At 41.8% G+C, this 23094-nt stretch overlaps 1 protein-coding gene across 5 annotated transcripts in view; it reads left to right on the forward strand.

Moving 5' to 3' along the window:
• The first annotated feature begins 11727 nt into the window (after positions 1 to 11727).
• sbf1 (SET binding factor 1) overlaps positions 11728 to 23094 on the forward strand; it is a 76437-nt gene continuing 65070 nt past the window's right edge. For all 5 annotated transcript variants that reach the window (XM_036149081.1, XM_036149083.1, XM_036149082.1 and 2 more), the window contains exon 1: positions 11728 to 11954. In XM_036149081.1, coding sequence (XP_036004974.1) covers positions 11900 to 11954 — 55 coding nt within the window. In that variant the 5' untranslated portion in view covers positions 11728 to 11899. The remainder of the gene's footprint in view (positions 11955 to 23094) is intronic.

Here is a 23094-nt window from a genome sequence, read left to right on the forward strand (position 1 = left end):
TAGTTCGCTTTTTGTTCACGTAGCAAACGTCTTGAGGAGTATTTTGGATGTGGTCACGCAGTACACATGTGAGTGTCCCAGTTCCAATCAGTCCTTGCTTAATGAGATGTGATCCAAAACAAAGAGATCAGTCCGATGGAGGTAATGCGGTGTGAATAGGCGGCAGCTGAAGCGCAGGCCGTCCGAAGGAAGAACACCTGCAGCTCTCAGGGCGGTAAGTGGCTGTCCAGGGACAACGCTGAGTCTCACCTGTTTTCATCAACCCACTCGTTTGACCTTATATGTAATCAAACGGCAAAGATGTTTCCGTCCTTCTCTCAAACAGTTCTACTTTGAGAATATCATCTAAGAGTTTATGAAAAAGTGAAACTGTATTATACCCTTACACACAGAATGCATTATTGCAAGTTTATATTTCTATCAATGTTGATGACTGTGGCTAACAGAAAATTAAACCCCAAAATTTATTTTACTAAATAATTTAAATAATTTCACATAAACCCAATAATGATAAAATGTTAATACAGAGATTTGGACCTACTGAAAAGTAGCTCCATGTAGTGTAGTAGAGTACACACACTCAAGACTTGGTTGGGGCAGATTAGGCTTTAGGTAACCTCCTTTGATTCTCCAAGCTTTGCGCTCCAATTCAAGGCTTTGGTTATCCCTATTGTTTTTGCTTTTTTTTTTTTTTTTCCAGTCGCACTTTGTCCTCTCACACAGCTTTGCCTTAATTTATTTGGATAAAGCAATCTGTAGAACAGCCGGTGAATTCAGCAATGACCCATGGCTTAACCACCAAATGTTAAACCAGCAGTCTTCCCCATAACTTTGTGGGCCATAACATGGTCATGACATAACATTATTATATTGAAATAATTTTGTTTGTGTCATGTAACACAATACAGAATTTTAGGCTTTCTGTAGATTCAAGCCAAAATCATCAAAATTAACAGGAATACACACTTGAAACATGTCAATAAATCTTTATATAGGTTTTCAGTTTTTTTAAAAAAGTTATTGGAATATGTTTTTGATAATAGTATCAAATCTAAAGTGGCCCCTGGGTAAAACTATTCTTATGATGCTGAATTTATAGTAGTTTTTATAGTGTAGTGCAGGTCTTTAGGCATTTTTCTCACAGAAACCTGCTGCACTGCAGCAGGAGCCTCACAGTGGTAGTCTAATAATTGCTGCCCCCTAGTGAAACCCGTGTTGCACTAGCAGGAGACACTTTGGTGCTGAGAACAAATTGCTCAGGATTCCTCGAATGATGATATTAAGGTTAACAAAATAATTTTTTTTGTGTAGTCAAACAAATACAAGTTTCATCTCACGGCGATGTCTGGAATTTGAAAATAACTTATGTCATTCCCCACACAAATCCATGTGAAGAATCACTTTCCCACTGTCATCTTGTTAATCGTTGTCTTGGCAGCTCCAGTAAGTTTTATTTACATTCTTTGTGATATTATCCAGTTAGGTTTGTTTGAAATGGCTTAACACAAGTATGTGTGAGAGCAGAAAACTACCAGGACAGTGTTGTGTACAAATGAGGGATTAGGTTTCACTGTGAGAAAGATGAGATGGACAGAGGGGGCTGATACCAGAGATGGAGGCACTTAGTAACAATTTCTGTTTATTTATCCTGCACCAATAAGCAAGATGTAAATTCATACAAGAAAAATAGATGACCTCATGCACATATAAAACAGTCATGTAATTCCTATCGGTAAAAAGTAATCCACCTGAGATAAGTCATTACATTTGCACCAATCCCTCCTTAGTAAGCATGGGGAGATAGTTTAAAGTAACAGCTCTGTTTTAACCGGAAAAAACCTTCAGCAGAAAAAATAAAAAACATAAAGACAGGACTAAACTAATGGGCCAAGTGTAAACAAACGTATTGGTTGTAGTAACTCCCTCTATGGCATGCCGTGAAGAAATAACACAGCAAAGGTCAGAAGCCCAGGGCTAGCATTGGTATCTAGTCAAAGGTACTGTTATCTACCTTTTGAATGTTGCTGCTCATGTTCTCACTAATGGATAGAGAACATCACTCCAGTTCTAAAGTCCAAACACTGGCTCTCTGTAGCTCCGATAATAGACCTTAAAATACTTATTTTAGTTTATAAATCACTGAACGGCTCAGCACCAAAATGCATTAAACACCTGTTGTTGCTGCATCAACCCCCCCAGACCTCTCAGGTCCTCTGGTTCTGGTCTACTGTGCATACCCAGAACCAGAACCAAACATGGAAAAGAAGCATTTAGTTCCTATGCTCCACAAATCTGGAACAAGCGTCCAGAAAACTGAGCCGAAACACTGAGCTCCTTTAAATCAAGACTGAAAACCCACCTGTTTAGAGTTGCTTTCAGTCGATAATAACAGGAACATTAAGCAACATATTCAATGTGTATTGCTGTTTTCACTTGTATGCTTGTTACTGGTCCCACAACCAGTGACTGTTTGGGTGTGTTTTTATGTTTTCCTAATGTAAAGCACATTGAACCACCTTATTGCTGAAATGTGCTATACAAATAAAATAAACTTATCTATAAAAAATATAACCAAAGCAATTACATGCAGTTAACAGCAGCAATAGCCCCAAAATGTCATGATCCATGAGTTTTTGTCTTTTGGTCTTCTTTTGAGGTTGTCTTCTGATCATTTCTTGTCATTGTTAGTAAGGTCTTGCCGTACTCAGTTGTGTAGAACTGTCTGTAGGGTCTTTCCATTGGTTTTTATTTCATTTTGTCTTTTGTCTTAGCTCCCTTTGTGTTCTCTGTTTTTATTAGTCTTTCCTCCACTTTCCTCTGCTATGTGCTCTCCCACTGCTGTCACATATTCCACTAGTAGTTAGACTAAACTGGTTCCCAATGTCCTCCCTCACATCACCTCTGTATGTAAACCCCTTGGTTTTTCTTTGTTCGGAGCAATCCTAAATTAAATTCATTCCCTCTTTCTTAGCAAACAGGAAGACAGTGGAAATTAACATCTCCATTCCAACAAGAGGAAACCTCCAACAAAACTCCGCTCAAAACACAGTTATGTAAAAACTGCTATCAAAAAGAAATCTACCCAATTTTGAAGAGTCATAGAATCGTAGCTTAACCTCCTCTGAAGACCTCTGGGATACATTGGAACAAAGTGATGTCCAACAGTGATGTTATGTTCGTCAGAGTCCTTCTGTCTCCTATCCCCATGCACTGGGCTGCAGGAGCATCCTGGGACAGAGCTGGACTTCCTAAAGCCACTTCTTCTCAGCAGTAAGCTATCTCTCCCAGAAACTACACCATAGAAGACACTTTATTCCACCATAGAGTCAAACAACGTTTTCAGGAGCTCTCCTTGCTCTCCAAAAGATCTCAGCAGATAGATCCTGCTCTGTCCATTCCTGTAAACAGCATTAGTGTCAGGGATGGCAGTGGCAGTAAAAAGCAACCTCAGAGGCCTCAGCCCTCGATGCCGTTGTCAAGGGTTTGAGTCCCAACCGTGTGACCTTTGTTTTTTCCTTTCTCTTATCACCGATTTTTCTGTATAGCATCTGTCAAATAAAGGCCACTAGAGCCATAAAAAATTACAAAAGAAGCATCAGTATTGTGACTCCAGTCCAGTTCATTGTTCAGGTGAACACCCAGGTACTTATAAGAGTCCACTACCTCGACAACAGTTCTCTGGATGTTCACCAGTGTCAGTGTGGTGAGTCTGCGCTTGAGTGTCTGCCAGGAGAGGGCCTCTTTTCTTTAAAAGAAACCAGCCCAGATCATCCGACCTCAACTGCTGTGCTTTTCCTGCTGTCATGCAAAGCAGTTGAGGTCTGATTGATCTGGGCCAGTTTTGGAGCCATTTCAATGCAGTTTATATATACAGCGCTAATTCACAACGTATGTCGTCTCAGGGCGCTTTAAGGTTAAAACAGCCAATCCAATGGTATCGTACAGACAGATTCCAAGTCAAGTTAGCAGTCAAACAACGCGGTCAAGTTCAGTTTATTATTCAGCCACAGGACCTGGCAGGAAACAGGACCTGACCTTCTTGCAATCATTTTGGCCTCTTTCACAAAACACTTTCACATCGGACCGAGACACATTTTTGCTGCCCCTTTGTGCTTTCTGACAGGATGTACTCCACTGTTGCATTTCTGACCCTAAAGGCAAATTAGTCGCAGTCCTATTTTGTGGTCTGAGGGTGTGTTTTAATAATTACAGATGTTTTTTTTTTTTGTGCGACCAGCTGGGCCTTAGCCTTGAGGTAGACTCGTAGTGAAGCTGCTGCCAGGGGGGTTGTGGCGGTGCAGCATATCATACAGCGGCTTGCCGTTACACAACGGATGGAAGTGCGTCGCAAAACGATTAGATCACTGGAATCAAGCCAGGGGTTGTTTCCCTGTAATAGTTATGCTAAAAAAAAAATAAAAAAACATGATGTGAAGAAAACCCTTTACAACTGAAGATGTCTGACACAAGTTGGGGAGTGATCTCTATCATCCCTGCGGAGACGATTGATGAGTTATGATCAGCTGGAGATTTACCAATAGGCTCTTCTTTATGGCTTAATGTTTTAAAGATCTTGAGAATACATATGTTTCGTTAAACACAACTAGGTATGGCTACATTATGATATTATCAAAGATACATCCGACATGTTTCTGTGTCATGCTCTCTTCCTGTTGATAAAACACAACGGGGCAATTTAGGGTTTTGGTGGAGTTTGCTCTAACAACAACAGCTTGCCACTTGTTGAGAAGCTCCAATTACTGCACTAAGACACATCCCTGTTTTTACTTGACACATGAACTGACACAAAACGCAAGCTAACCGTGTTCGCGCTGGCAAAAGGTGCAACAAACAATAGGAAAAGTAAGCCACCAGCGTGAAGTCTGTCAGTCATAGTTGAGGAAAAACACGTCGGTTCTCCGAGACATCTGCTCGGCGATGCGCTTTCAGGCGATACGCTTCACCTGAACGGAGAGGAAGGTGACTGCTGGAACGCTCCTGTAAAGAGCGATGATGTGCATGAGGCCTTGAAACCACTTCCTGTCTGCTGGTTAGAGTGCAGGAAGTCACATGGTCGTCGCATCCTGCTGAGAGTGGGTCCATGCTCTGATTATGCTGCACGCCTCGTGACGATAATGCCTGAAGAATCAATGATGGGCAGGGTGTCACGCCAGCTTCTTTTTGTGTTTGATTCCTGGAAATGAAAATTTTCAATTGATTCAAAATGTTTTGAATGGCAAACGGACTTTTATTGATAGCGTTTTTGTCACCTTTGAGCAACAATAGCCCTTCTGTTGCTCTCACCCTGACACCCCTAAATGAAACCCATTGCAACAAGCACCATTGGAATTAGTAAAATAAAAGGGTGCACCTGTATGTAATTTAATCTCAGTATAAATTCAGGCGTTCTGCCAAGGCGAACAACGGCATAATAAAGACGAAGGAACATAAGATGAAAGCCTGTGTTACAACAAAAGCCATTTAAGAGCTCCCTTTTGAAGGAAAAAAGAGTCCAAACATTTGAGAATGCTTTCTTAAGCAGGGACAGGGAGGCTGGTCAGAGTTGAGGGGTAAAATGAATGGGACTAAATGCAGGGCAATCCTGAAGAGAAACCTATAAGTAAAAGAGCCCAGGGGAGAGGTTCGCCCTCAATCTACATCTGTTCCCTTCCATTTCATTATAATGTCCTACTTCCTGTCGCATAAAATGAAAATAAACGCATATAAGACTTTGTGGGCAAAATATGAGAAAATGTGAACAAGTTCAAGAGCCATGAACCCTTGTGAAATAAACAATTATCTATATCTATACTGACTGCTCAGAGTCTATCAACAGAATCTCAACTATTTCTTCATTTGCGTCAAACGTGTAACAACTGGTTTAATAAAACATACAGGAAGCAGGAAACTTATTGACTTGTTAACGCATTATTTACGCTCAGTGATTGGGTTATGTGACTAATTTCCTGGATTGTTTCTTGACGAAGAACAACAGCAGTCTGAGTTCTTGTTGCCAATGTGGGCTCGCTGCTTGATGTACATAGCAACATTCCTATACAAGGAGATCCACGGTGCCTTACACAAAATCAAAGGACTAAATAACTAAAACCTGTATGCTTTATAAAACATGGCATTAAAAAGAAATAAATGCTAAAATTGCAAATTTCAATCCACTGGTTCAATCCCTCAGTTCATTAGGTAAATTCCTTGGTCAAAAGCAACAGTAAATAATGTTTACAGTCCTGATGGAAAGGAGCCAGCAGCTTTGGAACATCTTTGCTTTTCAGGGAATGCTGCCTTCCCTTGCTTTCTTCTGATTGTGGGACCCTGGCCTAAAATGAGGTCCAGGGTTTGTACTTGACAAGCAGCTCAAAAATGTTTTTCAGCCCAAGACCATTTAATGCATTTTAGACCATTAGTGACATTTTAAAATCTATCCTTTGACAATCAGGGAGTCAGTGCAATGATTTAGTTGTGACACCATCCATTACCCTTTCTACCATAGAAGGGATTCCTGGATCAGCGTGTGCTTCTGGGCTTTTTGCATCTCTGCTCTGTCTTCTTAAATCCCCATTGTGTCAAGGCAGATGGCCGATCACACTGAGTCTGGTTCTGCTGGAGGTTTTCCTCCCTGTTAAAGGGGAGTTTTCCTCTCCACTGTCGCTTTATGCATGCTCAGTATGAGGGATTGCTGTAAAACCACCAATAATAATCATCATCTTTCAGGAGGAATGAATGCGGCTTTTGGACCGATCTGTCCGTGTGATTTGATTGAATTTGACTTTGTAAAGAGCCTAGAAATGACAGTTGTTGTGAATCGGACCTATATAAATTAAATTGAATTGAATTTATTCAAGAACTTGTGCAATATGATCCATTTTCCTGGTGTTGGGTCTGGCAGCTGTCTTTTTGGGTCAGGTAAAGATGCTTGAGCTGTCTATTACAGAGACACCGTTACGACATTTGTTACAATAATCTAAACTCAAAACAAAAGCATGCACCAGTTTTTTTGTCTCTGTTCTGTTCTGACAGAAAGCCCTTTATTCTTACAAGGTTTTTCGGGGTGATAGTAAGCAGATATAGTGACACACTTTATGCGGTTGTTAACGATACCAAGGTTTCAAGAACGCTCTGTGGTCTTTAGCCCTATTGAGTCTAGTTGAGCGCTGATCTCGATCGTTCCATTTTGAGGACCAAATACTTCTGTCTTTTGGACATTTAGTTAGAGGAAGTTCTGACACATCCACACATTGCTATTGCGGACACAATGACTCGTATAAAACGGTGTATCATCAGCATACATATAGTGAGAAATGTTTTAAATAAGATTGGTGAGACTCAACCCTTGAGAGACCACACGTTTAATTTTTGTTTGCCCAGATATTTTTTTTTTTTATGGATTTAAAGAAACAGTGGCTGTCTAGAGAAAATCTAACAGAAGGGGTCTCATTGAAAAGTATGGATTTTTTTTTTCTCTGATGTAGTCATTTTCTGGTTCTGGCATTGTCTTTAAATGCAACATTAAATAAATAATAGCACATGTTGCTTTTCATTGAGTTGCTTTGTTTATTATTTAATGAAAACTGCCCTGACACAATTCTATTATGTCAGTAAAAACTCATATTCTTTGTACGAGCATTTAAGACTTATATCGTAGTGGAGGGATTTTGACCGATTCTTCTGCATTAGTTCTTCAAGGAAAAGCAAATGCATCAGATTTCAATCAGGCTGTGATCTGGACTGGCCGGGCTATTACAAACTATTGATTGTTTTCTATTTCTGACACTCGGGTTTAAAGTTGCAGCTACGTTTGGGATCATTGTCCAGTTGCATTGGTCAGATCAGTTGAGTTGCTGCAGCTATCCCGGACCCCGTGGCTGTGAAACAAGCCCAGATCATCACTCCTTTACCACCGTGCTTGACAGTATAAGATGTTTCTGCTTATGCTGTTGACAAAAAATGCGTAGCCCTTTCCTGACACCTTCCCTTTAAAATCCTACAGAACTAAGTTTTTTTCCCTCTTATTTTATAAAGTAGAACATGATCACAGAGCATGGTTCAACCTGAAATCTAAAACTCCAGAATAATAATAAAAAAAGAGTATGATAAAAAAAAAATCACACGATACTGCTGATGTTCTATTCGGCATAAAAAGTGCTTTAAAAAATGGATGATTTGTTATTGTTTTGCAACCATGAACTCCGTTGTATTCCAAAGTATTCAAGGGTCACAAGTGAGTCGATCTGGGAGCTGGTCCTCTTTCCAAACTCAGCGATCAACAGGACAACGACCCCATAGCAGCATATTTAAAACAGGGTGGCAGAAAAATGAAAGAATCAAGGCTATGTTATCTTTGTGTTAGTAGTAGAAACACAAAGAATTAGAAACACCAACAAACCCAAATTAGGGTTTGTTGGTGTTTACTCTGCTAACAATAGCTTGCCACATTCTATGCAGGCTGAGGGCGAGAAACTTCTGTTATTGGGCTGAGACGGTTCAGTGTCATGAAAACAAGTAGGGCTGGATGTTATCTCCAGTGGGCGCGGCTTTGGTAGCTTTGAGCTTAGCCAATCAAATGCTGTTCTGCTTTCTAATCACGGGATACCCAATCACAGATAAATGTGGCAAGCGGGAGTGGGGATAAGCGATTTGAGAGCCGGGTGCTTGCGCGCTGGAGAGGCAGCAAAAGTCGCCGGTTTGCATTTCAGTCTGCCGCTCTGGGTCCCTGAGCAAGACCCTTGACCACAGATTGCTCCCTTAGCGCTCCTCAGTGTGGCAGCACACTGCTCCCTAAGGGATGGGTTAAACGCAGAGACTAATTTACCCTCTGTGGGATTGCAAATGGAAATTTTATTCTTTTTATTTTATTTTAGAAAAGACAATGTGGAGTTTTCACCGACTACTGAGAAAAAGGGAGTTTAATGAAAAAACTCCCAACCTCAGCCTTGAGATTGTAAGTGTGCGCGTACTTTGGGTCAAATGTCAAAGTGCAGGAAGTGCAGGGTATCTCCTGAGGTTACAGTCAAGCTGACAGCCAAGGACAGGCCACACTGATATGAGCCACGAGGCTTTCCTCCCATCCCACTCAAATGTTATCTACACGTCCATGACTGCAGCTCCAGTGTTAGGCCAAGAGTTTTAAACATTGCATAACATAATATGACTTGTTATTAAGCAAGAATACAACCATTTTTTTTTATATAATTTTAAAAGAGGCTTGGCTTGTTTATATTTTTTTCTCCAAAACAAAACAATAAGTTGGAACATGTGGGTAATTTGAGAAAAATAAGGTGTCAGTTCAGCCTAAGGTGCATAATTGACGTATAATGTTGTTAATGGCTGACTGTCTAAACTGCTAGAATGTTTTATTGAGGAACAACTAAAACAGTTGTTTCAGAAAACATTGTTCTTTCTGAATTTTAGTCCGTTTTTAAACTAAAGTATTGTGTTGGACTTTGTTGGCAAGATTTTTTGGGGGGATTTTGTTGGCATGTATATCAAACGTTTATCATTTATATTTTGTATTAAACTTTCTAAATAGGATTTAATGTCTTCTTTTAATTTTTAACAAAGTTTCTATATACCACTGAATGATTACGTTAGGGTTTTTAAGTGTTTTATTTTCAAACCTCAAAGAATACTCCAAAAAACAGTTGTGAACCTTCTTATAAAACCTTTTCTTTCAAAAACTAAATTTTCTTTATTAAACCACTTTAAAATAAACCTTATTGCATGTGCCAATAGGCAATTATTCTTATATCTGTTGTAACATTTTTTTTGGGAAAGATCTCCTTTTTTGATCACAAACAAGTCATTTAGGTTTTTGGCTACACCATAGGAGTACGACTGCCCTGATAAAAAAAAATAAATAAATGATACACAGAGATTTAGTCATACACCTGGCAGATTTAGATTCAAGGGTATTTTTGCTCAACCATTAAGTTTGTTTCTTATATGAGACTAGACTTAAGTCTCTCAAAATATAACAACAAAATGTGGAAAGAGTATCAGTTTGGAAAGAAAGAGAATTCTTTTTTTTCACATTTAATTTAAAAAGTGCCATGTAAAATAAATAAATAAGTAAATAATCGACTGACAATTTTTTTATTTATTTGCAGTACAGCAATCAAGCACATACTGATATTTTTTTTTTTTATTATTGGAGATGTGCTTCACGTCTTTGAGGTTTGGATGCCTCATTGCCATTACCTGAATTCACAGGTTCTCGCTCAGATTCAAGTTCATCCAGATTTAAAAAAATTAAAGTTTACTTTAAACATAATTCTCCCATGGCCATGAATAATATTGGGCTTCTGTCTTAGCAGTGATGCATCACAGACTTCTGTCGTGGAGTTAGTGGATTTCAGAGACGAAGTTTATAACATTCCAACTGATGGAGTCTGGTACTGTGCTCAGTTGATTATATCATGACTATGTTGAGTCATTTGGCAATTATGAATTTAGCAAAGTAGAAAAAGATTGTTTGACTTTCCCCACTGTGGGACAAGAAAGGTACTTCTATTCTATTTTATTTTATTCTATTGTAATGATCACCTATGGAGTTCCTCAAGCCTCCATTCTTGGGCACCTTTCAATCAATGTCTACAGATCTCCCTACTTTAAATTATGGTACACTACAACATGTATTTCCATTAATATAGTGATAAAACACAACTTCCAGAATGCAGGGTTAGAGATCAGCACTCACTTAGACTCCATGTGGTGACAGACTACAGAGCATGCACAAAGGTCATTACAGACTTGCAGCAAAATGTGAACAGCCACATGAAGTCGAATGTTTTCATTTTGAAAACAGACAGAAGAGAGTGTTCCCTGCCAAAAAAAGGGCACAGAGAAACTAGTGCATTGTTTTATTTTCAGTACAGTGTTGTAATGGTGTTTTTACCAATCTCTTTTTAAAAATAATAAATTGTGACACAGCATCTTGTCTAAATGCCCGGCTCCTGACAAATTACAGGGAATTGGGTGATATCACACTTGTCCTTAAATGCTCGCACTGACTCCATGTTTGTAAAAGAAGAGATTTTTACAAACGTGCTCATCATTTATAAGGCACTGAATGGTCTTGGGCCTTAACTATTTCAAAATTGCTGGTCATCAGACCTGATCACTGTCAGTGTCCCCAAGACCATCCAGAACCATACAAGGGATATTATACAGCATTATCTGGTCAGCACCGGAAATAAACTCCCAGAATATATGAGATGGGCTTTAAAGGTAAAAAAATTATACTATCAGATCAGGTGAAACTCAGTTTTCAATATGTGCTGACTAACTGTTTCTGTTTGTGCTCATTTATTTGTAAAAAGGACGATGCACAAAACAATGTAAATATGCAATATTAGAGCCATGCTTAATTTCCCTCGCCACATAAAACACCGCAGTGACAAAAACAACTCTTAAGTTGTCTTTAACTCGGTTCTTTCATTTTCCCATGGATGACTTTTGAATTGCTTTGTGAATGGTGCCATGCACAAATAAACTCGTGTCGCCTTCTATCGTCGTTTGTGTGGGTTCTCTTTCTTTAGAGGCTCTGAAACCCGACATTACCCCCTCACCTCTGCATCGCCTGCCTAGCTGAAGCTGAGCTGATGTAATCACAGGCTTCGGTCAGACTTTTTGGTCTCTTAATTGGTCCCGCTCCCCGCACGGGACATTCTTGCCGAGCAGCCCCTCCCTGCGTTAGCCCCGCAGTGCGCAGGCGCGCGGCTCTCGGCTGTCAGGGCAAGGCAAACTGACAGTATGGCGGCAGAGTACAGCTGGAAGGATGCTACTGTCTCCCATGATGTTTCTGTCGCCGGCAGCACGTAAATGGACTCTTGACGGCCCAGAGACGAGAGGATTCAGCGAGAACGGCCCGTCGCCCTGAGCTCCCAACATGGCCCGGCTCGCGGACTACTTTGTTGTGGTCGGCTACGACCTCGACAACCGAGGTAGGCGCTCCGAGTTAGCCTGCCCCGTTAGCCTCGACGCTGTGTTATTAGCTGGGAGTGAACCCGGGGCGGGTAAGGAGGCGGGGACCGGCCTGCACGCCATTTACAGCTGACCGATATTAGGCGCCGTCAGCCGCCCGAGCCGTCAAATCGAGGCCGGGGACGCGGAGGGCCTCCGCGCGGGGGGGGATTATCGCACTTGAATGCGACACTGTCAGACGTTGACGCGCATTTCCGACGGCAGGACGCAATGAAATCACAGCCCGGTTGGCGGCTCTTGCCTCGCAGCTCGCGCTAGCAGGAAGACGACATTCTCTTTTAAAAAGTAAACTTGAGCTAACTTGGTTTCGCTGGGGGTGGGGGTAACCATAAGCAGGTTAGCTGGGGAGTTGAGCAGAACTTGAGTGGCGTGTAGTCCTCCGCTCCCCCCGCTGTAGGTCTGGGCGAGCATCTTTGGACGCTGAACGAGCAGCGCCTCAGACGGAGAGAGAGAGCCGCAGCTAGGGCTGCTTCGGGCTCCGGCTGCTGCAGACACCCCGTTACTGAGGTCGGAGCAGCCCCGGCGCACTAACTCCGGCAGAAATCGATTCGCCTTCCTGTCGGAGTTGCTTATTGTTTTCTTTGTATGTGTTTTGTGTGGATTAACCTAGATGGCTTGTCCCCACCCTGACACCCCCCCCCCCTCCCTCCCCTCCTGTGCCGGCGTTGTTGGGACGGGGCTTGGACCGTTATCTGAGCCCCCCCCAACCCCCCCCCCCCCTTCCCTCCATTCAGTCTCAGCCTTGGCCTAGATCTTAGCAGCATAATGGGCCGGTTAATCATGAAATATTCAGCTCGCCCATCCCATGGAAGAATGCAACTTAGAACTTTTCATTGGGCTGGAGTTTTCTTATGATTTATTATTAAGTGGCAGATTGTAACATGAGGATCCCCCCCCCCCCCCCTCTCCACCCACCTCCCGTGGCTATAAACAGACTTTCATCACTGTGATGCAAGAGCAGCCACCGTCACTTTTCTGCTTGCCTGAGCTGACGTGTGTTTGCGTCTTCTCCTTCCAGAAGGGGCCGAAAACACAGGATGTTCTAAGGTGGACACTGCAAGCGCTGCACAAACTTTCCTTCCTGTTCTGCGGACGCTTGAAAAAGCAGAGCAAGCCTGTTAAAGGCATCTGGGAAGCACGCATCTGAAAGCCCCGGCGGCTTTTAATGGAGACCGGCTCTCAGAGCCTGTAAAACACGAGCCTTTATGATGGCTGATGATGATTGTTGGCATCGTGCCGCTGCGCTCACTGTTGGCTTTCTAGATCGGAGCTTTTTTTTTTTCTTTTTTTTTGGTGTTGCACGTCTCTAGTTGCAGAGAGGTTTGTCTGATTGCCATTGATGTGATGTTTTGTATGATGTAGCAGGGTTTCCCTTCCTATCTTAGGCCTACGATGAAGTTTTTTATACATCAGTAACAGTGATACCAAACAATACCAGTGATACAAAGGTCAAAATAATCAACGCCTCCATATAATCGATACTAAAAGATGAATTATTCAAATATTCTGATTTGCGTCAACATCTGTATAAGCCGACCCATTCACATCTGCCCGAACTGTCGCACTCTGCCCCTCTCCTCCTCCCTGCAGCCCCGTGCAGCTCTCTTTATAGATGAGATGAACACGAAAGCGTTGTTCAGAGGAAGCTTCCCAGGCAGACAGACAAGAAGAACGAAATGCTAAGCTAACAGCACGGCACCGACGTCAAAAGGTCAGCGAAGCCCCCGTGGTGAACCTCCTGGACAACATAAGCTAACGCTAGCTGGTGTTAGCTGGGCGGGCACGTACAGCCCAACGACTCGGTACCGTTAGTCTGAGCGGTTTGGGCCTAGCAATGCTCTGTTGAGTAGTTGAATAATGCATAGTACAGCAAAGAAACAACAAGCCGGTGCCATTACTGCTGCGTTTACTTTAAAATGCCTTTAAAGCGAAACCACCGCCGGGCCTAGCCGGTTTTCTGGGGGAAACCCTGTGTAGAGATCACAACGGTCCGATCCACTGTCTGTATCAGGCCTAATATAGGGCTCATTCTTGGATTAGATGTCAGGTAGAGGCCACCACTCCGTCCGCTGGTTCTGGCCGTGTTCCTCAGTTGCTGCAGCCCATATTTTGGGCTGATTTTACTCAGAATGGTCAGACTTTTTCTATAAAATCAGTCAAACTCACTTTAGATATAGTGTGTCACCTATGCAACAGGCCGTCGTCAATTTTCCTGTTTGTTCGGCTATTTTGTTCTGCAACATTAGAAGCAACCCAAACGCAAGCTTCCACGTGGCCTCTGGCGTCGTCACGCAGCGGTCCATGTTCTATTTATTATGCCCGTTTGTAGTTTTTTATGTTTTTCTCCACCTTATTTGCCTGTTTTTAATCAAATTACTCAAATTTACGTGTTTGGTTGCTTTGTGATTACAGCTGCAACAAAAACCTCTGACCTGTATATGAGAGCACGGTGTAGATTTCAGGAAAATGGGTAAACCGTTATACAATAGGGCCGGACAATATATTTAAATTAGCCGTTATTGCAGTATTACTGTAAGCAATAGCTTTATTATAAAGAACTGCTTGGGGTAGAATAAATATCAGGTAGTTATTTAGGTACAATGCATTCAAGGCCATCTGGGCTGGTAATATATTTGGTGACGCTTGTTGTTTAATTATGCTTAATGGTAATAAACCCTATCCAAAACAACGTTGGCGCCGTTAAGTTTTTGATTATTTATTGTAAGTCACATTGTAATGGCAGCGATCGCCGACATTCTCCCGTGTTGTGTGTTTTTCGTAATGTGGTGCAGCCCTAACTCAAAACGCGCGATAGGGGTTTACGAAGAACCGCTTCTATTTAATACATTAATAAACGGCCGTTGAGAATCTGTGTGAAAGCGGGCCGGAAATGGCTCGTCCGCCATGGCGTTTAGTTATGCCAGTGGACCGGCTCCATTCCTGGGCCTCTTGTGAGGTCATCAGCAAACATACACAGAGCAGAAATTACTCTTTTTTTGCTCTTTAAAAACTGATTTAGTAAACCTCTGCGGTGGAAACCATATCTCCTTACCAAGCGCTGATTCAAGTCAAACAAATCGGTAGATTATGTAGCACACTTAGAATATGAGAGGCACTCTCATATTTGCAATATAAACAGATGTTTCCTGTATTTCATCAGATACAGACATGAGGGCGGAGCTTCTTGAAGCCAGTCGTTAGACGACGGTCTGCTTCATTTAAAATTGTGTTTTCTGCAAAGATTCTGAGCAATGGACATAATATTTAGTACGGTAATCATTCGTGATGAGGTGACAGCAATACAAAGCACTGGTGGGGTGCAACAAAGAAGCTGCAGCAGACGAAAGGAAGGCAAGCAGGAGGAAAGTTGCTTCGTCAATCATTTTTTTGAAATTGATCTACTTTCAGTTTCAATTTGCCACGGGGCGTAGAGACCTTATCAATGCTCTCAGTGCATTTCTAGATAATCCATGGAGAAACTGCTGCTACTCTTAGTGACGCTAAGCTGACGCTAACTCAAGTGGTCCAAGCAGTTTTAATGTTAAACCTGTTCTGGAGTTTGTTACTCGAAAATGCACAATACTCCTGAAGTTTCTCATCAGTGACTGAACTGTTTAGAGTCAGTCTCTGCCCATGAGCTGTTGCATGATGCTGGACTGATACAAAGTCCTTTTCTCACTGATGTGGGAAACGCCTTGATCAACATTTTACTGCACTGAAAGCCTAGAAGAGGCGACAGAGTTTGTGTTAGAACCACCATTAAATGCTGAGGGTCGTTGTTCCCTCATTCCTTATCTCAGCCGTTTGTATTCAGATTAGCATCTCTGCAGCTGCCATGGATGTGACTATACCCATAAAAAAATCATGTCGAGGTCTATTATGTAATTATCACCCTTGTAGATAAAAATACAACTGAAGGCATGACTTCAGCGCTGAAGCCGAAGGTGCCTGTGTGATTTATTTGTGTGTTTGCCTCAACAACTCCAGGACCAAAAGCAACAGAAAAAGCTGCATCAGGATAGATTTGCACCAGTCGCTATTTATATGAAGTCCCTAGGATTGAATCCTGAGCTGAAACCCCTGAACTGAGGCACGTCTTGCATGATGTGGGATTTTACATACAGATTTGTGAAGCAGATGGATTGTTTTAAGAATATTCAAGTTCTGGCCCCATTGGGTCAATCCATGACTGGCGGTGCTCCGTCAGGTGGTTTTCTGCCAGTTGCACTGTCACGGCCTATCTGCAGCTTCTTAGGGCTGCTGGGTAATGGACAAAGAGCTGACTGTACTTCTCTGCACTCATTTATTTATTTTTTGTAGCGCTGGTGGCCTTTATTGATGGCAGAGAGAAAAGGGGGTAAGACATGGAGCAAGATTCTAACCTTCTCTCTTTACTACTATGCCACGTGCCGCCCCTGTCTCTAGCTTTTAACCTGCCACTAAAATAATGACACAAATTTGTGTCAATATTTTTGACACAAAAGACAGACAATTTTGGGCAAACATGAAATATTCAGAAACTATATTGAATGTCACAAACGAGGTTGCTATGACAGTATATTTTACCACAAATATACTGCTGTGTTAGTATGTCCAGTATTAATATAGTAAAAGACTATGCAAGATTTGTTGACTTTTCATAGTGTCCGAAATTCATGGTTTGCAGGTCAATATTATATTAGTGGTATGGAATAGTCTCAATGCAGTGGGGACCAAAAACATAGATGACGGTCAAGGAGAAATAAAGATTACTCGCCAGTGACGTCATCCTCTCAATATTCAACAATATTTCAATAATTCAACTTTGACTAATTTTCCAATGTTGTGAAGTCCTGCTGACCATGACAACAGGAGTGCTTTGGTTTACTGCAAACAGAGATGACAGAATGTAAGCAGTTTATGCAGATACTGCAAAGTAAAATTAATATATAAGGAGCTAATATGATATTGTCCTATGATGCTGTGGGATTACAGGTTTTCTGTAAATCCAGCTAGGTAACCAGGTTTTGACAAGAGGTGTTCATAAATTCTGTCTTTTTATTCTTGATTCGTAGATTGTTGTGTCAAGTTGATGACTGAAGAGAAAGGTCTAGAGCTTTAAAAAGCAGTGTGAACTGCTGTAGAGGATCACCCTAAAGGGGACATATAGCGCTTTCAGTTCTTCCTTTTCTTGAAAATCTTGTCAGTTTTCTTGAAATCAGTCAGTTGTGGTCTATATAAAGTGGAACTGCGGCACTTTGGTCTGAATTCCTCGTTAATTTAACCCCACTGTTTGCCCCTGTTCTGAGCTACGTCTGAGAGCAACTCGTTTTGGTGCTGTCTCTTTAAAATCCAAATGAGGCACTTAACAACCCCCCCCCCAGGTTGCAGTGTGTTCCACTCCACCTCGTTCGGCCATTTTTTGTAGTATTTTTTTGGGGGACGGTGTAATGAATGGATTGCTTATCCACTTGTAGCTTCAGCGTCCTTCAGCTTGGACTACAAAATTGCTCCAAGCAGTATAAATTCACGAGCCTGGTAACCTAGAAGTCCATCACCCTGTTTAGTGGTTTCGTTGTGAATACATTCTTACAAAAAATTTAATAGAAAATAGAGATAACTTAAAGGCTTGAGAAATCTGACTCGGGATATAAAGAAATCTACGCAGCTCCTGGACAGGCAGCATTCAGCTTTTCTCTATTCCAAGTACACAACAAAATGTATTTAAGGGCTACAAAAGTTAATTTTGTGTGATATAACCCTTTTATGTATGTCAAAACACTTTTTACCGCATTTTGAGCCAAATAGTGAAAACACTCATTTTATATGGATATAATGTTGCAGGAGGCCAAACTCTACGGCAAGGGTGTCAAACTCATTTCTATATGGGGCCACTTTGGCATCATGAAGTCATTAAAAAGGCCAGTTGCACGTGTATAGTTTATACTTTTCATTTCATAATTTCATTCCAGTTCACATAGTAGTATAAAAAAATGCACAGTAACATAAAAGTAGCACCGTTAAGCCCTGTTTATACAGTTTATCTGCAAAACAAAGTTGATATTGGGGTGAGTTACACTTACAGGAGGCACAGTTTCAGCCACTTTATACACTTTAACAAGATATATACCTCTACTTTATGACATGATATGCTGTTTTTTTTGGCTCTTGAGGGCCGGATAACTTATCTTGACGGGCCGGATTCGGCCCGCGGGCCTTTAGTTTGACACCTGTGCTCTACGGTGCTTGTACAGTGAAATGTATGAAAAGGTTGCAAACTTTTTTCATTGCAATCTACAAAAAACTTTTGTTGTAGTCCCCTTGCTTTTTTTTGTTTAGTCGATAATAAAGCTTACCGCTAAACTCCAGCCGAACGTTTATCTCTCATAATAACCAGAACGATTTGAAATGACGCAACCTACCGATCCGGGTCACCAGGCATCGGCAGCACAATCAGCTGCTCAGTCAGCTAAATTTACCCAGTTTTTCAGCTCATTACCTCATGTGCCCAAGTCAAATCCCTGTGATATCATGGCTGTAGTTCTCCTCAAAGCATGCTTCTTTTTTTTTCTTTTTTTTTTTTTTTTCTTTTTTTTGGCAGAAAGCCACTCTGCTGCTATGTGTACAGCCTTGGTCTCTTCTTCTCACTACGCTGCCTCCACTGCTCAGCCACTTCCACTTCCTTTTCCCTGTCACACATTTGTTCATTTTTCTTTAAGTGGATTAATTATTTAGCTAGTGTTCATTTCTTCTTGTTAGGTCAAAAATAGTGAAAAAGGTTCATAGTGGTGAGATTAACCTTTAAGAAATCCCTTTGCTATTCACTGAGAAGAAGCTGTCCTTGATTCTAAGAGTGCAAGGAATTTGTCTGTACAGTTGCGTTTCCGCTTGTGTCTAAATATTTCATCCATCCTGCCCCAGTCATTGTGTGCTTGTACTTGTGTGTGACTCTGCTTGCTGATTGTCATTCGGTGGAATGCGTTACAAGTGTAGGCGCTGACAGGTTTTCAGAGCTGACGTCATTGCTGCCGAGCGGCTCCACAGAAGCATAGTTGCCAACAGGAACCCTGTTGGTGTGTCCAAACAGAATTTCCTGAGCTAATTTTTTTTAAATACATTTAATTAGACTATTGTTCCCCCTCAATAAAAGATAATTGCCACGTTTTGGCATTAGTAACAGTTAAATATGGGAAAGGAGGAAATTCTTACCTGGTACGATGGTCTATACCCAGTTTCAAAAGACAAAAAAATAAAGACATTTTAAGTTTCTTGATTTAAAACAGGAAAATAATTTTATTTTTGCTGTCACTAAAATATTAAAGCAGATCAATTTATTATAGTTGTAATACAACAAAAAAAAAGTCAGGCTTTCCTGGTTAAAAGGGGAGTTTTCCTCTCCACTGTCGCCACATGCATGCTTAGTATGAGGGATTGCTGCAAAGTCATCGACACAATACCAGGAACTGTCCGCTGTAGCTACACGCTCATCCAGGAGGAGTGAATGCTGCAACCATTGTGAACACTAAATAGGAATACTGAATTGATTAGAATTGCAGGTTCTTTGATAGAATGATGAGATGAGAGTAATGCCTTTTGATCCTTTATGACTCAAAATATATCTCAGAATTCAGATTTTTATTAAAGGAACCACGTCTGATCCTGCACAAATTCGAACCGTGAGTCAGGGGAACAGTTTAGTTTGAACTGTAAGCCCCGCCCCCAACGTTTTCCCAATGAGAAACCCTCGTCACGCACCAGACTAAATACGCATCTTGAGCTCGTTCACAATCCTCCTGAGGACACAAGGCTTCATCGAGAGTCTTTTCTTTGATATTGCTAGGTCTCAGGTAAATTATATTTTCCTATGTGAATGGTCAACACTTACACGGCCTGTCGCGTACGCGCTGGAGGACCTGCTGCTTAGCAACGGCTCCGCGCCTCGTAGTGCCATTGGCAGGGAAAGTCATTGCGGGTGTTGTCATGATCAAATCACGTCTTTTAACTCGTAATACATTGCATAAGAAGCATTTTTCTTAACCAGACAAAAGTAAATTCAGATAAAGTGCATCATAGTACACCCTGTTGGTTGGTGACGCCATTGACCAAAAATACTAAGAGTTTCTAGCTTAGCTGCTTAAATGAACACAATAAATTTGTCATTAGTATTTAAGTCTCGTATTACTTCTCAAATGACTACAAATGACCACGGTTACAGTAGTAGCCACCTTTCAGCCAGCTGACCGACCTGTGCTGCAACAGGTGTGGGAAGGGGTAATGTTGTATTACTCGCTGATCCAAAAAGCTGGAGAGAAAAGTCTGGTCTCTTTTCTTCAGGTTAGATCATCTTTGGATTTGTTTTGTGCCAGCCAAGGTACCAAAGTATCCCAGCAGCGGGTCTCGGATCTGCCATTTTTTGCCTGTGGGTGGAGAAATGTGCAAAGTTGCCAGGGTGTTGTCCTCCTGCTAAGGGTCTCTTGAGGAACTCTACGGCGTGCCTCTCTGTTTTGACAGTGATTCCTCCTTTGTTGAGCGCCCAGCAGCCAATTGGATTTATGGTCTGAGGCCGAAACAGGAAGCTGGGGAGAGGACTCTAGGGAGACTTCTGTTTAAATCGAGAATCCAGATTGTCCCCGTGTGCTTGTCTGGAAACCAGGAAAGCAGAGTGTTTGGTTTGTGTGCTTCCGTGTGAGGTGGCCTCCTCGACAACAGTGAGCCACGCAAACGGACCACACCTCCATCTGTGTGCTGCACTGTTCGCATGTTGGTCATTGCAGTCTGGACTCTGAAGAGAACGCAAGACGACTGTCTTCAGTCTAAAGTAGCAGTCAGCTCCACCAGCCTGCATTGTTACTGTCAAGCAGAAACGATTCATATATATATATATATATATATATATATATATATATATATATATATATATATATATATATATATAGATATATATATATATATATATATATATATATATATATATATATATATATATATATATATATATATCTATATATATATATTTTTAGACAGTTGGATGCATCAGTCCAATTGAAATCAGCCCTTTTTCTCTTGACAACCTCTGGTCAATATTCAGCTGATCAATTATTAATAATAATGATGATAATAATAACAATAACAATAAATCTTTGATTTACTGCACTTCATGTCATCAAAATGTTACAGGATTTTAGACACAGCAATTAAAGTAGAAATAAAAGTTAAAATAGTAACCGACTATAATAGATTAAAATGCTGTACTTGAAGAAAAAAAAAATATAACTTTTATTAAAACTGAGGATTGCGATGCCCTTCGATTTTCAGGGAGGGTACTCCACAGACCAGAAAGCTCTGTCCCCATGGTGCTCAGTCTGGTTCTGAGAAGCTGGTTTCAGGGAGCAGACCAGGGGGAGCGTGCTGTGCTTTCTGGGGGGAGGACAGCGATTTTGTATTAGAGCTTTGTGTAATAGAGATGGGAAGCAAGTGAAGTGAGGGAAAAACTTTCATCAGGATCACAGCTGCAGTGTTTGCAACATATTGGAGCATCTGAAGATTCTTGCTAGAGATGCCAGAGAGCAGGGCATTACAAAAGTTACTGAAGTCCAGTAGTCCTATAGTACAGTTACTGAAATACTCCGATTAGGGAAAAAATAATCTGCTAAAATGGAATGGGTCATGTGTTAGGAGCCAAAGGATGCCACATCATCTGATGAAAATGATCAACACCCAGAGGCCTTAATTTGAAGTCACCCTGAAAGTGAAACTAAAAAAACGATGCAGCAGGCTGGTCCAGTTTGCTTAAAGGCGCCACTGAGCTCCTTAACAGTCTGAGGTTCAACCTGGTGGCCTTGGATGGACTTAAACATCATGTCCCAGAGATACTGAGGAACCCAGGACTCACTGCACCAGAGCAGGGTCTAACAAACAGGTCTGAGGATTTCCTGCTGATACCTAAAGTTAGTCAGGGTACCATCGTTTATCCTGTACAGGTCTGTGCCTCCCTCCATGGAGATGCCTCCCCGTACCGACACTTACCCACCACCAAAGCCGCCACGCTGACCAATGTAGCAGGCAGCATAACGTTCGCCTAAGATTCTCCAGACCCCTTCACGTCTATAGTGACAGTGGTGCAGGAGCATGGAGGTTGAGCTGCAAGTGCCGGAGAGCGAGCGCCGGGCCTAGCAGACGGTGCCGCACCCTCAGGCCCCCTCATCAAATCTGTTTCTGATAGTTTGGCCTGACAGATTCACACCAGTGGGCCACTGGAGGTCTCTTCTTAGACCTCTGGCAGCACTCCCCTTGCTCCTTCTTCCAAAAAGAAGCATATAGCGGTCCTGCTGATGGGTCAAGGACCTCCAGTGGCCCGCTTCAGCTCTCCTACTACCGGAACCTGTCCCCTGGAATCTGCTCCATGCTTTTGAGGCTACGCTCGGAGACACGACAAACCTTCTGGCCACAGCACGTACCTTCCTGGTGGAGTTGGATGCCTGTGCAACCTCCGTAGGGTCCAGGTATCGCCTCATGGTACCAGTTGTAGTACTGACCCTGATCTAAAGCAAAACTGCAGAAAATCAGTCAGAAGAAATGAGGAGGGGAAAACGTCTGTGGCCTCCACCTGCAGAATCATGCCAGGCTGTGGTTGCCCCTTTAGTAGCCGTTGTTAATTTCATCACCACCGGAGCAGCCGACACCGATTAACAACCACCTCTACTACTGAACCGACCTGATCTATTATCCACAAGCTTACCTGACTCCATATTATTCTGATTAAAAAGCACTCCTTATACATTTTTTAAACCGTATACGTAAATGTATAAGTATAAGCTGAAGCTCTTAACCCGGTGGTACAACACAAGTCACCCTGGTATATAAGGAAGATTTGACATCAGCCAGGAAAAAAACTAGTTTGTCAGCCACCATTATCTACACAACCACAGCGCTGTTTGCTTAATCCCTGCTACACACGGGGATGATGTGCTTGACTATCAAATACACCACTGAGATCCAAAGGACAAGTATAGACACACCCGATTATCTAAGCCTCTAAACATAATTTATTACGGCATTTTGATCGAGAGCAGGTGTCTCTCAATGCAGCTTTAATGACAGCAACCTTTAAAGGGTGTGGTA

The sequence above is a fragment of the Fundulus heteroclitus genome, chromosome 17 (genome assembly GCF_011125445.2).
Source record: "Fundulus heteroclitus isolate FHET01 chromosome 17, MU-UCD_Fhet_4.1, whole genome shotgun sequence".
Lineage (NCBI taxonomy): Eukaryota > Metazoa > Chordata > Actinopteri > Cyprinodontiformes > Fundulidae > Fundulus > Fundulus heteroclitus.